This window comes from Typha angustifolia, chromosome 15, assembly GCF_048772165.1.
Source record: "Typha angustifolia cultivar Huaian chromosome 15, ASM4877216v1, whole genome shotgun sequence".
Classification (NCBI taxonomy): Eukaryota; Viridiplantae; Streptophyta; class Magnoliopsida; order Poales; family Typhaceae; genus Typha; species Typha angustifolia.
Window position 1 is genome coordinate 20,761,109 of NC_133253.1, and position 26,380 is coordinate 20,787,488.

At 38.0% G+C, this 26,380-nt stretch overlaps 4 protein-coding genes across 4 annotated transcripts; 1 reads left to right on the forward strand and 3 right to left on the reverse strand.

Annotated features, from left to right (window-relative positions):
- The first annotated feature begins 931 nt into the window (after nt 1-931).
- LOC140778083 (zinc-finger homeodomain protein 9-like) lies at nt 932-2,515 on the forward strand. Its single transcript, XM_073122618.1, has one exon. It carries the CDS (start codon nt 1,133-1,135, stop codon nt 2,078-2,080), a length of 948 nt encoding a protein of 315 aa, XP_072978719.1. The 5' UTR covers nt 932-1,132; the 3' UTR covers nt 2,081-2,515.
- Nucleotides 2,516-5,321: 2,806 nt separating this feature from the next.
- Nucleotides 5,322-9,809, reverse strand: LOC140778650 (mini zinc finger protein 2-like). The gene is made up of 2 exons (XM_073123459.1): nt 9,690-9,809; nt 5,322-7,276 (listed from the first exon to the last, which is right to left on the reverse strand). The coding sequence occupies exon 2, from the start codon at nt 5,854-5,856 to the stop codon at nt 5,560-5,562; it is 297 nt and encodes a 98-aa protein (XP_072979560.1). The 5' UTR covers nt 5,857-7,276; nt 9,690-9,809; the 3' UTR covers nt 5,322-5,559.
- Nucleotides 9,810-13,697: 3,888 nt separating this feature from the next.
- On the reverse strand, nt 13,698-15,392 carry LOC140778234 (myb-related protein 306-like). Its single transcript, XM_073122852.1, has 3 exons — nt 14,950-15,392; nt 14,605-14,734; nt 13,698-14,520 (listed from the first exon to the last, which is right to left on the reverse strand). The coding sequence occupies exons 1-3, from the start codon at nt 15,080-15,082 to the stop codon at nt 13,806-13,808; spliced, it is 978 nt and encodes a 325-aa protein (XP_072978953.1). The 5' UTR covers nt 15,083-15,392; the 3' UTR covers nt 13,698-13,805.
- Nucleotides 15,393-21,677: 6,285 nt separating this feature from the next.
- Nucleotides 21,678-24,784, reverse strand: LOC140779063 (uncharacterized). Its single transcript, XM_073124016.1, has 4 exons — nt 24,527-24,784; nt 23,878-24,193; nt 22,972-23,131; nt 21,678-22,443 (listed from the first exon to the last, which is right to left on the reverse strand). The coding sequence occupies exons 1-4, from the start codon at nt 24,689-24,691 to the stop codon at nt 21,972-21,974; spliced, it is 1,113 nt and encodes a 370-aa protein (XP_072980117.1). The 5' UTR covers nt 24,692-24,784; the 3' UTR covers nt 21,678-21,971.
- Between the last annotated feature and the right edge of the window lie 1,596 nt (nt 24,785-26,380).

Sequence of the window (26,380 nt, forward strand, 5' to 3'; positions counted from 1 at the left end):
GATTCATTTGGATGCAACCGTACAGAAGAGAGAGAGAGAGAGAGATTTAGGCTTTGGAGTAGAAGTTTGTGAATCATGCCTTGGAGGTGTTCGACGAAATGCCTTCAGCCTTCCGACGTCAGAAGTCCTCATGGGCCGGCCCGGATCCGGACGGGTTAGAATATATTCTCATCCGCAGTGATGGACAAGAAGTTGATAAACCTGGTCGAGTGATGCCTTCGGCCTGTTCGACGAAATGCCTGTGGACGAAAAAGAAAAAGAATAAATGGCCCAAGCCCAACTCCGGGAATTAGGTGATTCTAGAAAGTTACGATCTTATCACGTATGTCAGTATGTTGATGTTTAGTACTGGTAAACAACGGCAAGGTGATGATTGAAAATTAGACGCCAAGGAGAAAATTTTACTTTAAGGACCCTAGATTTGTGGCTTTTATAGGACAAGACCTCATAAAAGTAACAATAGTAGTATATGCTTTATAAATACCTGAATTTGAGTTGTCCTATAGAGTTAGGGGGAGTACTGTTTACCTATTATTCAGGTCCCTTTTTGTCAAAGAAACAATTCAAACGGTTCAATACCTGAGGGATAAAATGCGAGACCTACTACTCTTCACTCCTCACAATTATCCACCATACTTTAATAGGCTGCACTTTTGCATAGACATCCCAGGTAATTAATTAGTCGTAGACCACTTAGTCCTTGTCGGGATAAGAATACTGAATAGAATACTTATCCGTGTTGCTTATTCTGACCTCTTTTTATCCCCCCCTCAACCACCGCAGTAACGAGCACCTGACGATTATTTATTATCCCACTAGTCCTTGCAGGTTAAAGAAAGAAATAAATTATTACTCCCCTTTCCAACCCCTAACCCTTATTACCAAACGTGTCTTAGATGGCTTGAGGCCTGTGACACTTGCTCCTCTCTCTCTCTCTCTCTCTCTCTCTCTCTCTCTCTCTCTCTCTCTCTCTCTCTCTATTCTTTTTTCCTTTACATCGTCTCTCTATTCCTAATTCCTCTCTATCCTCCTTTTTATTCTTATCTATCACCACTACCCACCTGCTTCACTTCTCACTTCACCTCCCTCTCGCCTATTCATAACTCGGTCTTCCAAACCCTAAAAGCCCTAAATGGATGCGATGGCTACCAAGACCTTGGACCCGGATCCGAAACTCAAGCCCATCTCCTTCCCCAACGGAGCCCTAAAGAAGCACCACCACCACCGGGCGTCTCCCTCACCGCCGGCGCCGGAGATGCTCTACCGCGAGTGCCTTAAGAACCATGCGGCCGGCCTCGGGGGCCACGCGCTCGACGGATGCGGCGAGTTCATGCCCTCCCCGGCGTCCAACCCCTCCGACCCCACCTCGCTGAAGTGCGCCGCGTGCGGGTGCCACCGCAACTTCCACCGCCGCCTCCCGGACCCGCTCCACGAGGGCGAGGACGAGATGGATGACGCCGACGACGACCGCCACGTGTCGTCCTCCTCCGACGATGAGGGGGAAGACCACCGGGGGGCCCGCCGTGGGTTCCCCTCGGCGCCGCACATGCTCCTGGCCCTCAGCGGCGGCGGTCCCACCACCGGCGTGCCTGATCCGGCGAGGCCGTTCGCGTGCGTGGCGGGAGGGCCACCGCCGCCTCCGTCGTCTGCTTCGGCGAGAAAGAGGTTCCGGACGAAGTTCAGCTCGGAGCAGAAGGAGAGGATGCAGGAGCTGTCGGAGAGGCTGGGTTGGAGGATGCAGAAGAGGGATGACGCCATGGTGGAGGAGTGGTGTCGCGAGATCGGGGTCGGAAAGGGGGTCTTCAAGGTCTGGATGCACAACAACAAGCACATCTTCTTAGGAACAGGGAAGAGAGGAAGCGGCGGAGGTGGTGGTGTTGGTGCTGGAGTTGTTCTCGGCGCTGGTAGTGGTGGCGAAGGAGATGGAGATGGTGGTAGCAATGGTAATGGTAATGGTAATGGTAATGGTAATGATAATGGTAATGGTAATAGTAATAGTAATGGTAATGGTAATGGTAAGATCGAGGTTAACGTGAGTGGTGGTCATGTGATGAATGGGTCTTCTTCTTCCTCTCACTAAAGATCTAGAGAAAGGAGAGAAAGAGAGAAGAGAGAGTGAGGAAGAGAGATTTTGGTGAAGAAGCTTTAGAAGTTTTAATTTAGTTAGATAATGTTTGATCTGGCCACTGGAGAAGACCATCAAATTTGGAGTTTGGAGTTGGAATTTGGAAGAAGCATAGCTTAGAGCTTCACAATCACATAAGGCAAGCAAGGTTAGCTTTCTTTCTTTTCTTTCTTTCTTTCTTTCTTTCTTTCTTTATTTCTTTCTTTCTAGTCACTGTTGATTAGCTCATTAGATAAAATAACCTTTGCATTAGTACTGCTGGATTTGTATCACTCATGTATATGAGGCAGTTTAGTGCTAGGTTCTGTAAGATTATTATGCATCAAGGAAGTTTAGCACAATGGACACACTCCACTTACCCATGCATGAAATGCTAATGCTTTATTACTTAATATTTACTTCTCTCTCTCTCTCTTTAATTTCTCTTCTCTATATGGTTTTCATGAGTAATAATCTTAGTTACGGCTTAATCATGTACTAATTGTCTGGTGCTTTTGGCTCTGTGGAGGGGGGGTCATCAATCATCATCATTCAGTTGTGTACTACCACCCATCCTTCTCTTCCCTGAAATGGCGATATAAAGTTGTTTAAAGATCTCTTTGTTGGGTTGGTAGGGTTCATGTGATTTCCCAACCTTAATAATTGTACCCCCCTTCTCATCATAACCTTTCCCTCTTCCCCATGGTGTGTGATTTGTTCTATAATAATAAATTATAACCCTCCCTTGGTGAACAAACTTTTGGTTCCCTCCTCCAACTTTTAGCTTAACCCGAGAAGGATACTATTAATTAACGAGCTTCCATAATTGGAAAAGTCTTAAAGAGTGATGTCATCTAGATGCCTAATAAAATACAACAAGGTTTAGTTACCCACTCTTTGTCGATTTCTTCCAGTCTTACACCTCGAGTTTGTTCTAGTGTTCCTGGCGTTAGTGCCTCTCTGCGTTATCCTTTCGGATAGATAAGCTAAAACACACGTCAACGCTTTGTTTTAATTACTCCTGCTGCTTCCTTACTAGAACGGAGATTTGGATTTGTTTCTGTGAGTCGTCCATTCCTTCCTTCCGTCCTCCTTACCATGTTGGACGAAAGATTTTTCGTGTTTATTATTATTATTATTATTATTATAACACTTTGAAGATAATATAGTCTTTTAAAAAAAAAATGTTGTTTTTAGTATTGTTGGAATTTCTTGTTGCGTATCAAGTTAGCAGAGAGGACTGTGAATACGGTGGAAATGCTTTTAATGCGCCTGTTGAGTTCATTAATGGTTACATGGTGACAACCAGTTCATGAGGCAGGTGGTCTCAGTAAAGCTTCAGACTTGGCATTAAACCTCACCAAAGTAGTTGCACAACTATCCGAGTGAGTTTTGAAACATCACTGACATAAGATAATAATGAGTGAATAAGTGATATCCCCATTATCCAAGCAACACTCTCTTTTGGAACTTGCTTAATCTTTGAACTTAGAACAAATAAAGCCCACTGTCTTTGACTTATTCCACTCTTATCTTTAGACCAACAACATGGTCGTCTTTTGGATTTTCAAACTTCAAATCTTATCCTTATGCTCAAGAAAGACAGCTTACTGGTAATTTGATGAAGTACTACCATACCATCCTCCCCTAGTTCAATCTCCCAGTATGGACAAAGAAGTTCCATATATTTTTGTTTCATAACAACGACTAAATGAACACCGAAAAAAAAAAAGAAAAGAAGAGAGAATAAAATATGCTAAAAGATGGCTAACAAAAGGGCATATGGATAAACTGAAGGATTACTAAACCCAATGACAATATCAACTACAAAAGTAGCAGCTAGCATTGAGGTGTTTTGAGTACTCATCTAAAAGACAATAGAAAGTGACTCGTGTGGTGTTTTGATGGTCCCTTCTAGTAATTAGAACAATTCTGACCAATTAAAAAAAAGGCCCACTAAAAAAGTTGGTGGCTGCTCCATGTATGGAGTAAACCGCAGCAGTAACATCGAAATTAGAGGCTAAGGGAGATGATATATACTTTAGCAACTAATTATCAAATGTAAGCAATCATCCAAAACAGTCAATTCCACACAAGTGGTGCACAAACTGGTGATGCCTATGGCCATTAAAGTTTGACATTCATATCTATGGTAGCACTGATAGCTTCCATCAGAGATTCCATGTGGGTAGAAGAAGATTAGAGTATGAAACTACGAAGGTTGGTTTGAGGTGATGAGGATCTTATCTCCACACCAATCAAAGTATGCCGAAAGTGGAGTTGTCCTTTCCCTTCTATCCCTATCCTCTTTATTCCATAATAATAATAATAATAATAATTATTATTATTATTATTATTATTATTATAAGTCACTAGCATGGAGTAAGGATTTGGAATGTAATAGAGATGATGTTGAATAAACTAGTCCTCATTAATTATCCTAATCTCCATGTCTGCGTCAATGGCTGCTGTGGAATTCCTTGCCACTATTTTGAGGCCATGGGATAATGGAATATTTTGACCCCAATTAATCTCCTTGAAGGTCGCATCAATAATTAGCTAATTGGGCTAGAAAGTGCAACATCGGCACAATTGCAAAATAAGGCATGTGAATATATGATGGAAAAGCATTTGTTTTTACGCAAAGTGAGGATTTAACTTTAAATCAAGTCGACTTGCATGAGAAGCTTCAAGATTTGAAAATATTAAAAGCCATCACTAGTAGATCTTCTTGGTCTTAAGTCTTTTTAATGTTCCTGATGGGATATTAGATCCAAGCTAAGAAGCCCTCTAACTTTTGCTTCGACATAAATAAGAACCAATTCAAGGTCTACTGGAAGGTGCAATCTCTTTGAATATTCATTAATGGTTATGTAGTAATAATTGATGATGCTATTCCTTTGTACCATTTTTCCTGTGGCCAATAAGATAGTGCTACACACACACACACACACACGCGTAAGTAACAAATAACATCATAGACCCAATTATGACATTTCCTTTTTTCTCAAGCAGAGTATAAATGCCACCAAAGTTTTTCACTATATAATGTAATCCTGATGGAATTAAGTCTCTCTCTCTCTCTCTCTCTCTCTCTCTCTCTATCATTTTCATGAGGTCAATGAGCTTTCTTCTGATTGAAATGTAACAAGAAGATATATATATATATATATATAACTAAAACGAATATAAGAACAAACTTATCTTACTTCCAGAAGCAGCAAATTTGACGATAAATAGTTATACTGACTCAATAGAAATTAAAGAGCAAAAAGAACAAAAGCAAAAGATGTACACTTTCAGCTTCATCAACAACCTAAATAAAAGGAAGGGAAAAAGAACAAGGTCAAAGCATGCAAAACAACACCACCTACTTGGAAGGCATAATTAAAAGTCAACGAATGGAGACGAGCTCGATCAATTTCCACACCCAGAAGCATACAGAGACAGTGTTCCTACTGCCTCCACAATGGCAATGAAGAACATTCACATACAACCTCACATTCTTGCACCCTTCGATGGAAGCTGCGGTGGCAGCCGCATGCAGCACACTTGAGAGCTCCGATAGCCCCCTCCTCTCCTTCAGCCATGAACTCTCTGCATCCGTCGACGGCGTGCCCTCCGATGCTCGCTGCGTGGTTCTTCTGGCACTCGCAATATATCACACGTTTCCTCCTCCTCCTGCATGCTGCAACATGATGAACATGGACTGCTGGCTCACATCTTCTTAAGACCAGGAGACGCTTCTTCATGTTGAGTTCTGGTCCACAACACCTTAACCTGCATTGTCAATTTATATACAAACCCTAGGTTGACAAGTAGTCACTTGTTCTTGTGCTTCTTCACCTAAAGTGTAGTTATTAAATTTTTTTTTTTTCATCGAAAGGGTCAGATGAGCCTTCATTCATGGCTTTGGTTTTGGTTGCAAGGCCTAATAGAGGGCCAGCTGAATTGATGCGCCAACTAATTCCAACTCACTAAGGCAGAAGGAAGCAATTTTTGGGCCATTAGGGTAACCCTACACTAGAGTAATAAGAGAAATTTTTGCCTTTTGGCCCTGGCTTTGTGATGGCATGAACAGGTAAGGATCCTTGTACCAAATTATCCCAAAAGGTGGAGGGGCCCTTGAAAGACAGGTTACCAGCTCTGCTTGTCTAGAGATATAAATAAGTGCGTTGATAGGTTGGTTTTGCCAAATTGTCGGATAGGACACAGCTGCCCTACTCCCACCTCCTTTGCTATTTAAATACAATCTCTCTTCTTCAGTTAAGCATAAATGGAAGATAAACTTGAGCAGCAGTGCTAGATATCCATGTATCATCCATTTATTGAGTATAATGGAACACCAGTAGGTTTAAACAACCAAATATCTACAAGAACTTATAGAAGATTGTTCAAGTGATCCCTTCTTGACTTTTACTTATACTTAGTGAATCCACATTACATAACATGACATATTCGATTGCAAAACAAAGTTTATATAGACATTTATTTCTTACATAGAAAACAATATGTTTTAGATAAAAAAGACATTTTTAAAAACTTTCACAAAGATTAAAGAGATGTAATCAGAAACTGAACTTGTTGCCAAGATTCAAGTTCCTGAATCAAGCAAGAACACGTCAAGGACGGCGCAACATAGCCATGCCTAATTCACCAAGATCATTAAGAGCTAGCATGTCATGTCGCAACCAGCCTAATAGGCTGTGCACAATTCACTCAGAATCCAAAAGATTACAAACAGAGATAGACCATCAACATGTGCATACGATTCATTACCTTCTAGCTGTGACCCGAGAAATCTGAAAAGCCATTACTGTGAGTCCGAAGATCTAGCTAGGTAGGAGATGGAGACTGAGAAGAAAGGAGAGTGGAAGCCTAGCCTCCTTTGCTTCTTACCAACCTAGCCAGAAGACAGCAGCAAAAGCAGGAACAATCTCAGTTTCATGCCAATTGTCTGCATCCTATACCCCACCTTTCATGAGAGCTTAACCCCAAGTTCATATTTCACTTGTTCCATTGTTGTTGTTAAAACTTGATTAGTTTCCTTGCCTCCTGTTAAGTTCTGTGAGTTGAACTTTGAAAATTACACTGCAAAACCTGAACAGATTGTCTTTGCTCACTGGTGTTAAGTTTGCAACAAAAGATCGACATCAACGTGACTTTGTTTCCCTGTAGGATCCATAAAGTCCAAGTTTAACTTCATGATTGACTTTATCTATTATAGCAGACAGGAATAAAGTGAACTACAACTTGCAAACAGATGACATGTCATAATGTTACCCTGTGTTAAGTGTAGCAAAAATATGCCTGACCTGTTGGAAACTCATGTTTCTAATATTAGAGAATAACCTTGACAGTTGGTACCACAATTGAAAATTTTCAATTAATTATATCAAGGGATTGTTGATCTGTTTTTCCTACTTGTAAATACAAAAATAGGCCTGTGATTTGAGCGTCTCACTTTTTTCATGTAAGTGAAAGAGCAGGAGAAAATCAATTGGAGAAAATAACGGTCCTATCAGCAAAAATGATGTCCTCAACTTCAATATAAAACTACGTAGAACTGATGCAAGTACATATAATGCTAAAAAAAAGATCAGTGTGATGCATAGCAACCAGAGTTGAAAATGACAAATCTTCTGTAATTACCCTGCTAAGTTTCCATCTTCTCAATTGATGGTAAAAGAACTGGAGATTTGACAACATGCAAAGGTTTAACCTCCAAGGTGCTGTAGTAATTACACACATTACACTACATATAAAACTAGAAATAGAATAAAAAATATGAAATGCCACTTTTTGAGATATTAGAATTTAGAGCTGTCAACACAAGGTACAAATAACACAATTTCTTTACTCGTACACATAAATTTGAACTAAAGTCAGCCATCCTAATGGTTTTTCTCATACATTAGACTCATAAGCCATATGAAATTGTACAAATGAACAAGAACCCTTGCAAGCAGAATCCGGTACTCAAGTTCTGATGAGTGTCATGGAAGAGTCCATATTTTAGTGTCCTAAAATAGATATTGTAGCGGTAGGAATCTCAGAAAAACCCATTTAAAAAAGTCATCCAGTGGCTTTGCTTAGTTCGAATAGAAGCCTCCTTTACTATTTAGCAGTTCTTTTGATGCGGATTCAATATTATAATAGAACCCCCTGTCACTACTTCTTTCACTACTAGTTCCAAGCCTTCACAACTTTCCCCATCGTTACCTCCACAAAATAAAACATTGCTCATGAATCTTCTGCGAGATCTCAGGTATATTTTATCGGTAACATTGACCTTTCCTCAACCAATCATATGTAGGAAAAATCACTAGGGCCAGGGAAGTACAGGTAGGAGTTGTATTAATCAGAACTAGGAACCATGATCAGTAGCCTACAGCTAGGTTGTACCATATTGTCAGCTGAGAACTAACTCACGATTAGATGCTGCATGTCTCAGATCCAAGGAAAACAATGGAAAAATAAACTGGCACTTCCATAAAGGCACTATTTGGTACTGCAGTGAATCATCTCTTGAAATTCCTTTTTTTTTTTAATGGTATGTGATGCTGCAGTGAACAAATTAAAGCTCAGAGAACTTCAGCTATCAACCTGCTTCTTGGAAGCTCCACTTACAAATACAATATGATGGCTTTCTCAGTGTTCTATTTGTAAGAAGTTTCCCGGATTCAAATTCAGTATCCTCTTGGATTAGCATGCAAACATAGGTCCATCACATGGCTAATCCAGGATGGAGAACTAGGATTGGTTTTAGTTTCAGATTCAATATCTAGTGGTCACTGCAAGTAATTAACATGATATACCAACATGCAACAACACCTCCACACTTATGCTGTTACAGTCTTACTCTAGAACTCCTTAGCTAGTGCAACATAATTAAGGAAAGCTCATTTGGTGCAATATCTCACACACAATATTCTGAAATATTCTCTTTAATAAGATTATAGGTATCAGAGAATTTATTATCTTTCTTTACTTTATTCGAGATTATGTCTTCCCAATGTCAGTGCCAATTACTCAACAGCCCTGCTACATATACTAAATGAATAATCTCTTAGAAAAAAAAAAGGATCTATTCTATGTTCAAGTGGAAAACCTGAATTCGGATGGAAGCTCAAAATATTACATGTAAATGAAACAAAATTTATACCACTGGCGTGCCAAATGAGAAGATAGGGCATCAATTAAGGTTATGGACACTTAAAAAGATAAAAGGAAGTCTAAAAAGCTTAGCTTTTATGATCTGTAAAGTAAGATTTGGCCCCATGAGTTGGTTTTAACCTTATTTTCCAATAAGAAAATAAGCTACAACTTAGAAAGGTCGCAAATTTATATAAAAATCAGGACAGTTACACTCAAGAACAATATCAAGATCTTGGTGGAAAACCAATTAGACAAATCGCACCAATGCCCTAATTTCTCGATCACTAACTAAAAAGGCTAAAACAATTAGAGAAGACAATCTCATATCGGGCATACTAATCAAACAAAGAAAGGGAGAGAAAAAAAGAAGCAAATCATGGAAAGTAAGGGGAAAATTAAAAGACGGATGATAAAGGAGAGACGTTACCATCGTTGTCGTGGCGGCTTCGATCGAGTTCTTCTCCTTCGTTCCTGGAGATTTGGGGAACGATTTTGTTTCCCTCCAAAATTACGTAGGAGTAAAAAAATAAGGGAAATTAGGAATGGGGACGCCACGTGTTAAGGGTATGCGTTCACGGTTCATGGCATCTACCTTTGATGGCGCGTGCGGCCTCCACAATGGCACGTGCGGACCACGAATATTGACGAATTCTTTTCCGGTCTAATATATAGTACAATAATATTTATCTTACATTAGAGACAAAAAAATCTGTTCCATTAGAGACTCCAATGTAGTCTCCTTTTTAAAGGGCTTCTCACTTACCCGGCTATCATTTCCTTCTTCTTTTATTCTATTCTTAATTTAGTCTATGTGTTTATCACTTCTCTCTTTTTTGATATGTTGTTCTCTTTTTTGATATGTTGTTTTCCTATCGTCTTTCTCCCTCCCTATCTTGTTGTTAGTGTTGCCCAATTGCCCTCTATTCTACCGATTCTAATCTATCATCGACCTACTTATCTCCCTCCTCCTCTATCGTATCACGTTGGTAGATGCTGGATCTGTAAGATGGCAGCATCAAAGGTGGAGCTTAGGCTTTGCCGCTCATGCCTCCTTATGGCTTGAGTTCATTTGATTGTCTTCCTCTGGTGTTGTAAACTGACTTTTGCTCGGTCTCTTGTTGATTATCCTTTAATTTCAATATATCATCTTCTATTGTATGCACCCCAAAGTCACTCCCCTCTCATTTTGACAGAATAATTCGGCTCCCAATTCATTGGCTTATTCTCCGCTACCTTGAGCTGCTCGCCACCGCATTATCATCAATATTGTATACCCTGCTCATCACAGAACTACCTCTCTTCTCGTCACCGTCACCACAAATCAAGTTATCGAAGAGCTTATATTCTTTGTTTCGTTGTTGTGGGTGTAGATTGTAATAATAATATTTTATCATATTTATTGTGATTATGATTTTATTGTTTGTTGTTATTTGCAGGTAATAGTATTATGCCATTTGCAAGCTTGATAGAGTTGGAAGGGGGCTAACCCACTAGCTCTCGCATTCCTTTTTTACATGATTCTTGTTACACTTGTACCTTGTGTTGGTGACTTTGGTTAACAGAGATGCTTCTTTCTTTCTAGGGCTGTGGCCCTTCCTACTCCCTTCTTTTTAACACAAGTGGTTGTATTGTTACGTACTTGATATTAGGGTTTATGGTAACTATATGCGACCAATTTTTATTTATTTATTTATCGATGCAGCTTGAAACTAGCAATAATAAAATAGTGAATTCAGCTCAAAACCATCAACCAAAAGAATAAAATTAGTGATAATTATCTCATGCACCCAAACACGCATGAATCAAGTTCATATTTTATGCACGGGATTTTGATTTTATGGCAGAATTGAATCAGTCAGATTGAAATCTAATATCCTAGATACCAGCATTGATTGGTAAAACGACACTTGAAACGCTAAGTCCACATATAGTACCAAAGGCCTATTCAAGAAAGAATGTGATTCGAAATCTGTCACTAACTAATAGGAAAAAATATATATAGTTGATTGAGAACGTCAAGTTGGCCAGACTAGCTAATAAATTGTATGCCTATGATGAAACAAGTCAGCTTCCTAATCTCTATTTTTAATCCATAAAATATTATTAAAAATATAATATATACTATCGGGTCTGTTATCTAACAATTTAAACTTTTTTTTAGTCAACTGGTTATTTAATAAAATATTAGAATTTAGTTTTCCAGAGGTCTACAATTCAAAGTCCATTTAATTAATGGTAGTGAGATTAGGCCGAGGGTCGGGTACTATGCAATTCACAGGAAAAAGACTCTGGTTGTCTATAAGTGGGTCCTCCAATGGAGACCATAATGAAAACAAACCCTATTCTTCGGAGTGCACCCACCCTTAAGATCCTTATTCCCAAGAATAATCCATACTTATCAACAACAAACAGTACAAATTGCGCAAAGATGTTTAAGCCTGTTGTGAACTTAAAACACAACATTTCAGAAGATTTCAAACAAGTAACACAATGATTCATTGCAACAAGTAATTACTCTGGCCATATTAGTTAATTAAAGGCAAACCAGAACATTTTAAGTTTAGTATATATGGCATGGGGCCAAGCCAACCATGCTAGGTCTGCAGTAGTTTTCCTTCTGGACTAGATCAAGATCAACATTCACGTTTATTATTGTGGTGCCATCCACATGTCCAAGGACTATTTGGATGCACATGGTAGTGTCTGCAAGGTATTTAGAGTAGACTAGTAGTAGTGGCAGTATCAATGGCTTATAACAGTGATAGAAGTACCCTAATTAATATATAGTTTTGTACTTGGAAAGGAAATATATATATATATATATATATCCTTATCAAATTAAAAATAAAGTAACCATGCAATATATTTAAGTCCTGAGAGGCAGCTGTTTTCCATAGAGAGGAATGAACATGGGCTCTCATGGCAGAGGATGCCGTGAGAGCCAGCATTTGGATCTACTTTATTCTTGCAAGTTGCAACACTAATTGCAATTAATATAGATATATCAGCATGGGAAAGATATCTGTAAACAAAGGCACATGAACTCTCAAACCCTTTGTTCCTCTGTTACAGCTAAGAAAGGGAGTTTCTTTCTCTACCAATGAGTATGCTTCACATGTGTAGCAGCAGGGAGCATGCATTAAGTGTATATCTTCGAGCATTTAAAGCAGTCCTTGTGAGTCCTTCTTTCCTTCCTTTTTTTCCCCCTTATTTCCTCTCTCTCTCTCTCTCTCTCTCTCTCTCTCTCTCTCTCTCTCTCTCTCTCTCGCTGCAGAAGGTGAAAGTGGCCTCCTTTACCAAGAGATCATAGCATGCATGGGAGTGTCTTAGCTTTACAGGTTGGTGTGGGTGTGCATGCATGTAGACCAACCGGCGTTTCAAACTTTTTACTAACTGGTGAGGTGGTGACGTGGACAGATCTCAACCCTTATGGTTCTTCTCTCTACTTCTCCGCCACCTTTTGAGATTTTTCCACCTCATACATCTTGTGGAAATTAAGTTGGTTAAATGCTTGTAAACAAGCATAGGATTTTTTTGTCCAAGTGGTAGAAATAGAGAGGAAGGAAATATCAAACACTTCACATGTGCTGCATTTAAGACCCCTCTGCATATTTCCAATACACCACTGCCCCTAGGTTTCCTTTTCTCCTTTCATATTTATGGAGAACCACCTTCTGGTGTTATATATATATATATATTCAAATTCCTCAAATCACCTTGCAATAACTAATCAATATATATAAAAAAATAATAGTATATTGTGAATTCAAGTTCATCCCTCTCTCTCTGTGTGTTCACATTGCATCTCACAAGCTTGTGGGGAATCTAAGTTCAACCCCTTCTACTTTATCGCATTGGAACCATGCATGAGTAACATCACGAAACTATTTTTAAAAAAAAAATACGTATAGTAAGGAGGGGAGATAACATTTTCGTCTAAATCTATCATTAGGATACTCTTGAATTTCTTGTCTGTGCGAATACTCAGCATAAGGATTAGGTATTTGTCCAAATCACGAAATGCGAAATCCAGCCAATAGGTTTCAGCGATGGGTCCGAGAAATGGACGAGAATGGTGGACTCCATATCCGCTGTCCATTTCGGTGCATGACATCGATCACGACTTCGCTTTGACTTTTTGTATCCAGGTTGACCCACACCTGATGTAATCATATTATACATCTACACAGACATCCGGACAAAAGCCGTAAGATTTTCCTTTTGGATGATGCTAAGATCGCTCCCAAACAAAGGTCTTCCAGAAGGTCAAAACCCTAATCTATTTACCGTAGGCAAGACATAAGATACCATAGAAGAACATTACTTCGATAAATTATTGTGATATTACACAAGTGACCTACATAACAATTCATGTATACATAGATCATTCTTTATATTTTACACTTCTTGGTTTCCTTGCAATTAGGGCTTCCTTGGATCAAACACTAAGTGTGATTTTAATCATATCAGTTCAAAACCTACACAAAAAGAAGCCAAAACAAAAACAAACCCAAAAAAAAAGACCCAGAAAGCTAGTGATCAATTAGAACAATCCGGTAGGGTCATCTAGTGGCATGTCGATTAGGCCTAATTCCCCTTGCCCAACGCTCTCATCAAAGAGCCAGGTCTCAAGCAAGGAGAGTGGCACTTGTGCTTCCGATCCCGGATTACGTGCAAGGCTCGTTTCGGACATCTCCGGCGTCAACGAGTCGAAATTAATCAAAGATTCGAGACCGTCCGGCGACACCGAGGAGCTACCGTTGTTCGCAACGCTCGCCGAACCTTCGCTAGAGACTGAATCGGCCCCGACGGCTTTGTTGATCGAGTTCTGCGACGCTGACATCGAGTCGGTCTGGATTGCTCTCGGCTTCGGAGAATTCTTGATCCAGCCCTCGAGCAAGCGAGAGATGTTCTCAGTGCTAGATGCGTAAGTTGTCGTCGTCGTCGTCGTAGTAGTAGTAGAGGTAGTAGTTTGGATTGGCTTCTCAAGGGATAAGGCTTCGCGTAAAGCTTGCCTTGCCATATGAATGTCGGTTTGAAGCCTCCTCTCCCATTGGCCTTTGGAGATGGGCTGGTAGCTCGATACTCCGCTGTCGCTGTCGCCGCCGCCACCGCCGCCGCTGCTTTTCGTGGGCGTCGGTGCATCGCCGTCGTTGTCGGCTTGGATCTTCTTGAGCTTCTTCTTCAGATGTGTGTTCCAGAAGTTCTTGATGTCGTTGTCCGTTCTTTCTGGGAGATAGGAAGCTATGGCTGCCCACCTACACATGGAGAATTGCACACTTAATTTGAGAGCCATCTAAGTGTAGGATCTAACTAGGATTGTGGAATCTAGCGAAAGCTACCTGTTGCCTAGAAGAGCTTGGAGATGGATTATGAGCTTCTCTTCCTGATCTGTAAAGCTGCCGCGTTTGATCCCTGGCCTGAGGTAATTAGTCCACCTAAGCCTACAGCTCTTGCTGCATCTCAATAGCCCTAGCAAAACAACAAAGAGAAAAAATATAGGAAATTCAAAAGAACTGAATAAACAAATCACAAGATGGTACTAAGTGAAACAAAGGAATAAGACCCTAAAACAACTTTTTTGGATCTAGCCCCTCTAAGATCATTCTCTGTACTTGTCTTACAACGCGAGGATGATGAGCTTGCTATTTTCGGAAAGGTAAGGAAAGGAAAGGGAAGGAACTCACCAGTGTTAGTAGGCACAGCTCTCCAGTTCCCAGGGCCATGCTCTTGGATGTAGGAGACCAGCATGAGGTCTTCTTCAGGAGTCCAAGGGCCCTTCTTCATTCCGATCTTATCACAGCAAGGTGGTCTCCCCATTATGGTAACTAGTTCTCTATCTTTCCTCTTTCTTTTCCCCTTTCACTCTATCTTCTCTAGATACTATAAAGAAATTAAACACCAGTTGATGACCTCTTCCTCCTTAGAAGAAGGTAACATGACAAGGGTCCAGGGAGGAGGCTGCCTCTCATATATATAGAGAAAGAGAGAGAGACATTAAAACTAAGGAGAGGGTGTGGTCTCACTCTTCTACACTGATGGTTTCAAAGAAAGGCCAAGGCTAGAAGAGGTGAGGCGGACTTTGTTCGGAGTCGTCAAAAGAGGACAGCAAGGTGCATTTACTCCTGAGGGACTCTCCAAAGTCAGCTTGGGTGGAGTGAAGGTAAGCCTGACCAACTCTTTCTCTCTCTTAACAGGATGCATTGAATGAGATTGCACCGGGATAAGCCCAAAGATGAAGGCTCTTGAGCTCACCCAGAGAGATGATTATTAGCAGTAATGATTTATTTTCCAAGGTTGGTAGAGAGAGAGAGAGAGAGAGAGAGAGAGAGACAAGAAGAAGAAAGTTCTTTTAGGTTTTTCCATGCATCCACTTAATTCCTGTGAGTTTTGGTCCTTATGGTGAGCTTCCAATGTCACGCAGAAACCCTAGTTTTCGCTCGATCGGGTTTTATTACTTGCTGTCACTCATTAGCGCATGTAAAAGTGACACGCAACAGTGTGAATCTTCTATACTGAGATTCCATGTAGTGCATCATATCTTTGGCAGATTGAGTAGTACCAGTTCCTGTCATCAGTTTGCTGTCCGATGTTGATTGGAAGGTTAATCCTTGTATCATATCTGCGATATATAATTATTATATATGCATGATACTTACTATGGAATGTAGACTAGCTCTTTTCTTCTATTAATTAGACTTCTAATTAGTTATAAATCTATGATTAGCTACTTTTATTGAGTTATAGTTAATATACTGGAAGATATTGAGTATTAGTTACAGTAAAAACAAATGAAAGACCTTAAGAATTATTATGTTCTTCGAAACGTGAGAGAGAACCAATTTGAACTTACGATCACATGTGATTGATGAGATATCTAGAAATTAAAGGTGGACCTATTAGAGAATGTTCCGTGTCTTAGTAGAAGACTCAAATATTAATGAATGACGAAAGAAATAATAATCAAAGAACTCCAACAGTTTTAGTCACTAATCAAGGACTTGGTTGTCACAACAACTTAGTTAATCTGACACAATGTACCTACGTTGCACCAAAAGTAAATATGTGTTGGGACACTCAGAGAGATTAATAAAGAATTAGTTGAAGCATCAATGTAACAATAATGACTCCATCGAAAAGAGGAAGATTAATTGAGGCTTGAAATATTGTGATAGCTAAATATTTAGCTTAATATTAGCAACAATCTTGGGATATAAATTTATGTGCGTACATATACAGAAAGTTATTATAAAAATACTTATCAACGTGTGGAAATTTCTAAAATTGCTACATGTCATATTGAAAAGTAAGAGTGCAGTAGAAATATTTATGCAACATATTAGCAGCGTTAACACTAACATTTTCTGTGAGGAAATTAATTTATAAATAGTTTCTTTCAAGATTTAGATTTATGTGCAAGAAGAGGGTCACTAGTTCAAATAAAATTATTAAAATTGTAAAGTTATTCATATCTACGGTGAACTTTATTAAATTACTAATTGGCCGGCGAATAGGAAAATATGCTTAGGTATTTAGATATACCTGGAATGGGATGTTTTTTTCCTAAACTTGTACAAATTTTGGCCTCAGTTGTAGTGGAGAGTTATATAACTGGTAGATTAATCGTTAATATATAATATCTTTACTATTTAAAAGAAAAATGTAACTCTTATATATCCATCTAGTAGTTAAAATTTCAGTGCTAAGAATTAAATAGAAAGAGTACTGCTGAGTGGAAGTATCTATGTTTGGGTTGTTTAATATATCATCGCCCAGCTCATGCCAATGCTTCAAACATACAGTTTCATGAGCTATCACATTGAGTGAAGCTGCAAGTTGGTTTACAAACGTCTTCTAGATAATTGAAACCAATATTTTCTTTTTCTTTTTCTATGAAGGAAACCAATATTGCTGCTAGATAAGCATGCAGGATGGCCTACATATATTTTTAAGTATTATATATGTTTTCCTGCTCTTCTAAAACTATACCAACTCATTTTGGCAGGAAAAAATATATACAAAAACCGATTTGGCGTTACTTGACTCCAATATTACACAGTCAATTTTCATATCTAAAGTATCTAAAATTGTTATAAATTTTCAAGGTACCTTTTGGGGAAGACATGGGGAGCATATTTCTCCTTATATGATTTAATTATGGCCCTAAATAAATTAGTAAACAAAGAAATTATTATAGTTTTCACCAACGTGCCAACTAAGGAATTAGTTTCTCTGGGGTCGTATGAAAGCCTTTTAAAGGATTTTGAAAGGGTGAACCCAATAATAAATCCCTTGTTGACTCATTTCTCATATATGGAGAGACAAGAGGATTTACTCCTGTGGACTGTGGATAAGATAGCCATCACCACCATGCATGACTTGCATGTATAAATAATGGATCACTGTACACTTGGAATCAAATTACGAAAAGGAAATCTTTAAAGAGTGTAACAATCAACCAGTATGCAGCAAAGATCAATTCCTCTTATGTGTAATTCTATAGTCGTTGAAGGGCTAACATTAAACTTGCAGATGTTATTTTTTTTTGGTGTTCTTTTAGTAAGAGTAGTCATTGCATTGAGACCTAAGAAATGACCAAAGGTTGAATTGATCACCTTGTAGATTAAGTTTTGCTCTTTTAAGATAGACAAGATAGTAGATAACTTTACCCACTAGATTGGAAAGGAAATGAGCAACAAATAAAGCATGCATTGGTGTCAAACTTCAAACATACATGCAGGAGCTATAAACTTTTTTTTCTTCGTACCATCAAAATTAATGATATCTAACAAGATTGATAGTGAACTTTGGTAATTTATTTGATCTCTGTAACCACGTATGCTCGGCAATAATTGAGTGAATTGTGATGATTATGATGTAAACATTGCAATGTGATGTCATAAAAATATTTGACAGCAGTAGTACCTCCTTTTATATTAGATTGGCTTTTACGGCTTGGGAATTCACATTTTGATAGAGAAATAAGGTATTGTTTGTTTTGAGTTTAGAAACTTCTTTCGAAATAGTTTAGAAATTTTTTAATTAGTTTAGTAATTAAATATTTTTTTGCTATTTTTATATCTAATCAAGTTTAGTCTTGAAAAAAATTAAGACTAAAAAATAAAACTAAGTAATCGAGTTCGAAATTTACTTTCAAACCAAACGAGGCATAAAGAATTAACACATGTTAAAAATGTTAGAGTATAAAATATAAAATTATTTGTTTTTCCACATTTTAAACTTTTAGAGTTATTTAATGAGTTTAATATAATATCATAACTAATTTTTCTATCCGCAAGAAAAAGAAAAGAGCAAGAATTAGCGAGAGAGCTTGAACATTCAAGATAGGAACTGTTCAAGAATCAAGATCATTGGACATTTTGTTGATGATGCCAAAGTTTACAGTATTGGTACGTATGTGATTAAATTCCACAAAATTGGAAAACAAAACTAATAGTTGTTATTGGATCTAAAATTATAGTGAACACTTTAATATTTCTTTTGAATAGACTTGGATTGTCACACATCTATATACCGATAATATCAACCTTACCAACAGAAGCAAAGCAGTGTATGTGATCCTTAAGCATATTCAAGTCACAATATGTATGTTATTATAACTATAGAAGATTTAATTAACATAAACCCACATCATCGATCATTAATATTTACTAATTGAATCAAATGAAAGACTCCTAAAATTCGTAGTTGTTACTATTATGGTATGAATTTTGGGCAGCAAATATAGCTGGGGAATTAAGCAACTCAAAAATAAAATAAAACTAATAAAGTTTGATACAGGCTTATATATATAATACTCAATGAGATCAATAATATGATACACAATTAAAAATAAAGAAAGAAATAGCTATTTGGGATCCTAATCCATTTTCTTATATCTGATCTAAAGATGCTCCTCACATCAATAATTTGTCGGCAATAAATAGAAGAAAAGCAAAGAAATAAATGAGATACAAAATTTTGGTTGCTTGAATATTAAGTTGATTGACTTCTGCCCCAATTTAGTAGCCAAAATTTATTGGCCGGAAAAGGACAAGGCGGACATTAATTACTTATTACTGTTCATCAGCACTTGTATTATAATTAGTTTCTTTGTTTTTTATTATAATAATACGGTAGATAACAAGATTTGAGAATAATCATAAGCTCCATAAAATAGCTATAATACCGTAAATCATTAGTAAAATTTAAACTCATAGTCTTTATTATAGGCAGATTAAGAATCTTCTACTCAAATAATATGTTAATTAACTTATAAAATTAAGTTAATTGAGTTATTAGACAAGGATAAATGTATAATTTATACGTATAGGCCGAGTTCTTAGTGCAGCAAGGGATTCTATTTCAAACTTAGTAGCTAAATTTTTGCAGGTAATCTCGGATTCAGAACTACGCTTGCAATCGATTTGGTGCGACCACGAGATGTTCAAAGGAATCGAACGTACGAGCACGCCCCATGGTTTTGCGGCTGCAATAGCTGCACGACCAACGTGGGGCCCGGTCAGGGGACCAATCATAAACTCGAAGCCAGGTGCCAACCAGATCAGGCCATGTGGCACCACTGGAACTGAGCTGGAAACCTCATCTTCTTTGGGCCCACTGTCAATACTATCTACTACTACTTACTAACTAGCTGGCTAAATCACGCACGGCGTTGCTCTCGAATAATATATATATATATATATATATATCATAATTCCCATTATATATTATATGTATAAGTTTGACGTTTACGGTACAAATATGTACATTGCTTAGGTAGCTATTTTGATTTTAGACACTATAGATCTAAGTTTAGTTTATTAGTAAACCTAAAGTATGCGTCTTTCACGCCTATTGTTGCAATGGCATATAAATTACATATCCCCGGAAAATATTGATCTTTTGATCCCCCCTCATGACTTGCATTAAATGCATCCTGTTAATACTTTGAAATACTGCAGTCCTTAACCTATCTCCTAATCCCATGGTTTCTCTAACGGTGTGAACATTTTTGTATAATGCCCATTTCGACACTTGCATCTTTTAAAAGATGTCTTTTTTGAGTGTTGCTAGAGCTCTATTGTCGGAGAAGTAGTTTGTCGATACTATTAACAGTCCCATCGATCGTTTAATTTAGACTACGGATCCCATAGTTTATAAGTATATTATAAGAATTTCTCACTACTCTTCTATCATGTTATTTTTTACGAGCGGATGTAACTATTTTTGATTAAAGAAAATTAAATAATTTAAAATATTAGTAAGTAAAAGTTCTCAAGTATCGGAGGATAAATTATGCATGATAACTTGAAACCATAATTTTTAGGTGCTCACATAGATGTGCCACCGAAAGCATAGGGCATGCTTCCGACGACTACAGTGAAAATTAAAACATACATGTCATGAAAGATCTGATGATGTGGTATGATCTTATGGACTAGTGGAAGTAAGTCAATAGGACCTACTTATTTGAACACTATGTCTGTTGACACATGCCATGCCGACAATGGCATAAGCCGCTGCCGGCTACTGATACTTAGAACCTTACTTCTAACTCTGTTCTGATCATCTCATGGAGTCTCAATAAACACGAGCACTGCATCTTATATTTCTTTCGAGTGTCTTCTCTTGAGCATTCATTGTGGGACACCAATTAAATTTCAATTGACCTAAGAAAGACTCAAGTTGGTTACGTCCTGGTTTGAAACTTGGCGTATGATAAGTTAATGAGCATTTAATTCCCATTCATATCTTGCTTTACATGTGGATGCAGCTGGGTCTGAAGATAACCAATCAATCAACTAAGTTGGTAAAATACAAGCTGTCTATATTGTTTGATGGACATTTGCTGCTTGACAGTTCATAAGGTTTGTAACTTGATGGTTTTTAATTTGAAGTGTATATTGTCAGATGTCTACTCTCAATCACTATTTTGTTCTCCCTATGTAGAATTCTCAGAGGAAATGAACCACTTACCTATTTTATCCAGAATGTATGTAACAAGGATAAAAGTAAAAAAAGAAGAAAAGAAGAAGACTAGATTGGTTTCAAACCAGAAGTCATTGGTTAAATATAATCAAGCCTGAGGAAAAAGGAAACTAATGCAGCAGACTCTATCTTATCCTGTGGGATAGTATGTTTCAATCATATATTACTTAATGAGTTCTTTTTCTGATCACAATGAAGTAAAGTGGAATCTTTTTTAAAGTCCAAAGCTAATGAATCCCTGAGTAAATCATGCAGTGTTTATAATGCGCCTTCAAGAATTTATATTAATTTGTGAAATAGGCAAATATTGTTATGTGAGATGGGAGACCTATTTTCCCTGACCTTCAACAGCTTGGCAAACAGAATAAGCCCGCTAGAACTTAAGCAGAATAATAGGAGCAATCAGAGGCAATAGCAAGAGAAATGTTATGGGTCTTATAGCATTCAAGCATCACTTTCACCTCACAAGTAAATTTTTTTACAAATTACCATGTTGGTGCTTACATGAAGCCCTTGATTGAATTTACAAGGTCCTGTTTGCTACATTTTAAATTTATTTGACAAGGGGAGCTTGAAAATTGCCAAAAAGGGGCAGTGAATGACGGCTCCTGGAAGAAGAATACGATGTATGCTTGACGACTTCCAACTGGTAACTTTGATTTATTCAAAACCAAGAACAAAATTTCTATCAATCATAAATTGTCAGAATTGACTGCATTCATTCACCCTTGGCTGAAAAGATTTCTTGCAAGAAACTGTAAAGTTCGTCTGCCACTGCTAAGGGATACTCTTCTTGTGGCAAAAGAGCTCCTGGAACCTCTACAAATTTGCTGACACCTTTGGCACCTTTAAGAGCATCCATCTCAGCCTTGGACCTCTTAGGAGCGCTTGCAGTTGATACTACCAAAACAGGAATCTCTCCATCTAATTCAGCAAATAGTTTGAGAAACTCTTCCCGAGATTTAACAGGGTCAAGAAGGCCTGTCAGGAATGCAGCAGGCACATATCGAGCGCCTTTTCTTTTTGTCAATTCATATCTGCTCTCAACAATGCTTGGAGTCACATTGTCAGGATTTGCATAAACATGGGACTTGTACTGTGATTGGATCGCCTTTTCATTGCTCACGAGCACATTGTACATCATCCAACCAACAGCCGGTGCCCTTAGAGTGCCTCTCAGAAGACCATACCTATTGACAATTGGAAATGAAGATTTCCGATACTGAGAAATCCTCAGTGGGTATAAACAGAATAAAGCTGTCTCCTTTCAGTCAAAGGAACCTTAATCAATAATCAAGAAGTGATAGCTCTCGGAAATCAAGTTATAGCATCTTAGCAATTTTATATTTCATATAGCTCTATAGCCTTTAGTAAGAAGTGTTTATTTGATCTTTGGTTCTCAAAGCAGCTGAATATTTGAAGGATTCCCACTTTGCTAAAAGCCTAAAACCAGTAATTCTTCCCACCAAGTTTAGGAACTTGGTCTCAGTTTTTGTCAAAACAATCTCATATTTAGCGGGACAGATAACTTCAATTTTTACTATGTTTGGCTTTCAAACATTTTCCAAGTACTACCAGAGTACTATAGGCTATGTTCTATCAATAAAAAAGAGTTATCTGTTAAAATAGTTGAAAAACCTGTTCCATTACTATTTCCTTCACCCGACAAAGATGACCATTCATGCCAATATAAACTACCAGCAATTGTAAGTGAGTACCTTGACTCCATGTCAGAACCTCGTCCAAAGACAATAGGAAGGGGACCAGCCCAAGTAGGTGCAACAGCTGCCACAACTGATGGCTTGACAAGACCCTTTCCAGCTGCACGAAGTGCTATAGTAGCTGCATGACCTCCTCCAAAAATTATCAACTCGCCACCTATTCAATTGCAGAAAATAGTAATAATAAATAATTTTCAAGAGGGAAAAATAAAAGCTTGCAGTAGATACTATTGACAATCAATAAAGACCAAGAAAATTTTGTAGTAATTTTATAAACACATATTTCTAGACCTAAACTTTTGCATACACATAAAGGTACAGAGATGGAGGTATAATAGCCAAGCATCCATGAAGTTTCTGATAAGCTCGTGAAGGAACCATTGTCGAGGATGGGAATATGTCAGCAAACAGTAAGAAGCAGCTATTCCCCTTATCCTTCTAGTATTAAGAGTCTGAAGCAGGTATAATAATAATTAATGTTGATCAAGGACCTCAATTTTTTTAGCACCATATGACTTTGCTAGTTGGGTTGATGAGAAATAGAAACCATAATCAAACAGGAATATGTCACAAATACTTTGGAGATGGACAGTAAAATTTCATTGCCTAGTGGTACGTGCAAATTGAGGTTATCTGCCCAGAATTTCAATCATTTTGACTTATCATATATGGAGGATTGGCAGGAATACAGGGATTAATGGCTTAAATAGTGAAAACAAGACACATGGAAAGTTGTAGTAACTGTAAGGGGGTAGGGAAGCATGCAAAACATCATAGTACATATTGTTATCTTGGATGAATGTAAGAATAACACTTGGGTAGAAACTTACGAGTCTTTGATTTGAGTGATCCTGAATAATATAACTATGACTGCATAGGACATAGAACAAAGATTTCTGTTACCTGAATATGCCAATGGACTATCTGGTGCACTAATAAATTGAACCAAGAAATTCTCCATGACATCAGAATTATAGTTCAGTGTCGGCCTGTCTGAATAACCCAAACCAGGCCAATCAACAATTGTAGCACGGCAACGGACGTCTCCTTCTCGTGCCACAATATCCTTAGCAACAGTCCTCCATTCATCCACGGTGCTAACATCAGAAATTGTGGGTATCATGAGAATGTTCTTCACATTCTCAGCAGTGTCCTTCTCATGTTCCTCATAATAAACATTGACTGAATTCCCTTCAAATGTCCATTGCCACTTACCATTCTAAAAGAGGCATGTAAAGGCAAATCAAAAAGTGCATGGAACTATGGTTAAGGAACATTCTAGTGAATCAAAATTGCTGCTTGGTTATATATAAATGAAGAAACAGAAGTAAGAAACTCATAAAGATTAAAGCTTTTCATTGAGCAAAGCTTGAAAAATGTCAAGATTAGTACTTTTCATATAATTCATCTTTTTGCGCACTCCCGCAACCACATGACCAATCCAATTCAAAATGTCCCAATAATTTCGTGATGCAAAATTAGATCCAAGAGTCACCTGAACCTCTAAGTAATTCTACAAGCAGAACATAGTAGAGGCCAAGAAAATTTTTACCTTTGAGGAAGCAGAAGGCTTCTCTACGACGGCGGAGGCATTGGAAGGACCGAGAGAAGAAGAGACGCATCGGATCCGAAAGGGCGATCGAGCGCGGGAGAGCAGGGCGACGCGAGATAAGCTCGCGGGGGCGAGAGAGAGGAAAATTGAAGAGCAATGCGCCATGGAAGGAGGTAATCGAGGGTTAGGTCTTGGGTTAGAGGAGAGGAGAGGAGAGGAGGAGAAGAAAGCAGCGGCGCTAGTAGAAGAAGTAGAAAGATATTTGATTCGGCTTCACTTCCATTTTTCTTTTTTTCCTTCACGTTTACTTTTCCCGTTGACTAGAAGCCACAAAAGTTCGGTATGTAATGTCCAGAATAAGAAAAAATGTAGAGGTTTTTTCTTTTTAACATATCTATTCATAATATTATAATTATATCAATATTTGTAATCCAAATTATCGTATTGAATCAAATATACTAATAATCTGTTATTCATTATTTATGATAATAATATTACTAACTTATAACCAATTATATAGATCAGAAGTTTATTTTACTTGTGGAGGAAGGAGCTCAAAAATTATAATTAAGTAAATATACAAATCTTTATAATCACCATTGTTCGATTCTTAGTTTTGGGTTGACTTAGATATATCCATGTCTAGTGCTAAGTTACATAGCTATGAGACTAATACAAGATTATACTTTAATTATAGTTTTAAATATTACAAAATAGATATATAAACTATTATAATATATCAGATTGGGTCATTGGAGTTGTAATCAAGTCCGAGTCTGGCCCAATTACATATGGGTCTTATATTTTAAATCTGGCCCAGACCAGATAGGCCCACTATGTATCTTCCCATTCGTTCTTAGGTAGGCCACAAGATTTGGGCTTGAATTAGGCCTATTATTTCCTCTCTCATCTCTTCCTCCTCTTCTAACTTCACTATTTTATGTACAACTTTTGTCATCGTCCACCTCACAGTTCTCTAAGTAGTCTCCCTCTCCATCGTTGCCGATCTCTCATCTCGCCATTACCTTCTTCATGACCTCCTTCTCTTATTATCATCGTTCTCTCATTCTAAGATCTTCTCACCTCATCATCGTCCTCTGCATAGTCTCCCCTCCTTCCCTCCTTGGCGCCAAACGCCATCGTCATTGTTGCCTGCGCCAATTGCCTTCGAGGCTAGCTAGTCTTATTCTCCCCTGCCTTGGCTTCGCCATAAGCTCTAGCTCCCTCACCTTGCCGTTAAGGACTCTTGCATTGGCATGGACTCTTCTCCCTCTGTTTTATTTTATCCATTTATATGTACGTATGTGGATGGATGTATGCATAAGATTCGCCCCCACCCTCCTCCATCTCTTCTAATAACTCTATTCCTTGTGAGCATGAGTTTTCAACCATAACTATGTAGAGCTCTGTATTCTGAGACTCATTGTTTTGTCCGTTTGTTGTGATGTTGCATTTGATTAAATAGGAGGCTTGTTTTTGAAGTTGCCAACCTGTAATCAATCGTTTGGAGCATTTATTAGTCCATGGACTTTTTTTTGAAAGAAAGGAACATAAACAAACGACAATAGGAGGAAAATATAATGTTTGATGTTTTCCCCCACCAAACAATCCATGATCCATCACAACTAACAGTTCACCGACGTGACCATGGGCTTCAGGTTGTGAGGAGAAGCCCAAATTTAAGTTGGTCACTCTAATTAGAATCCCATGATACCAAACTACTTATCAAATTTGATGAACCAAACTTGAAATTATTAATGGCTTCGGTCTTGTAGTTACATCTAATCTATACACGTAAGGTAGAGTAGTTAATTGAAAGATACAACTTTTTTTTTTTCTTAATAGACCTAATTC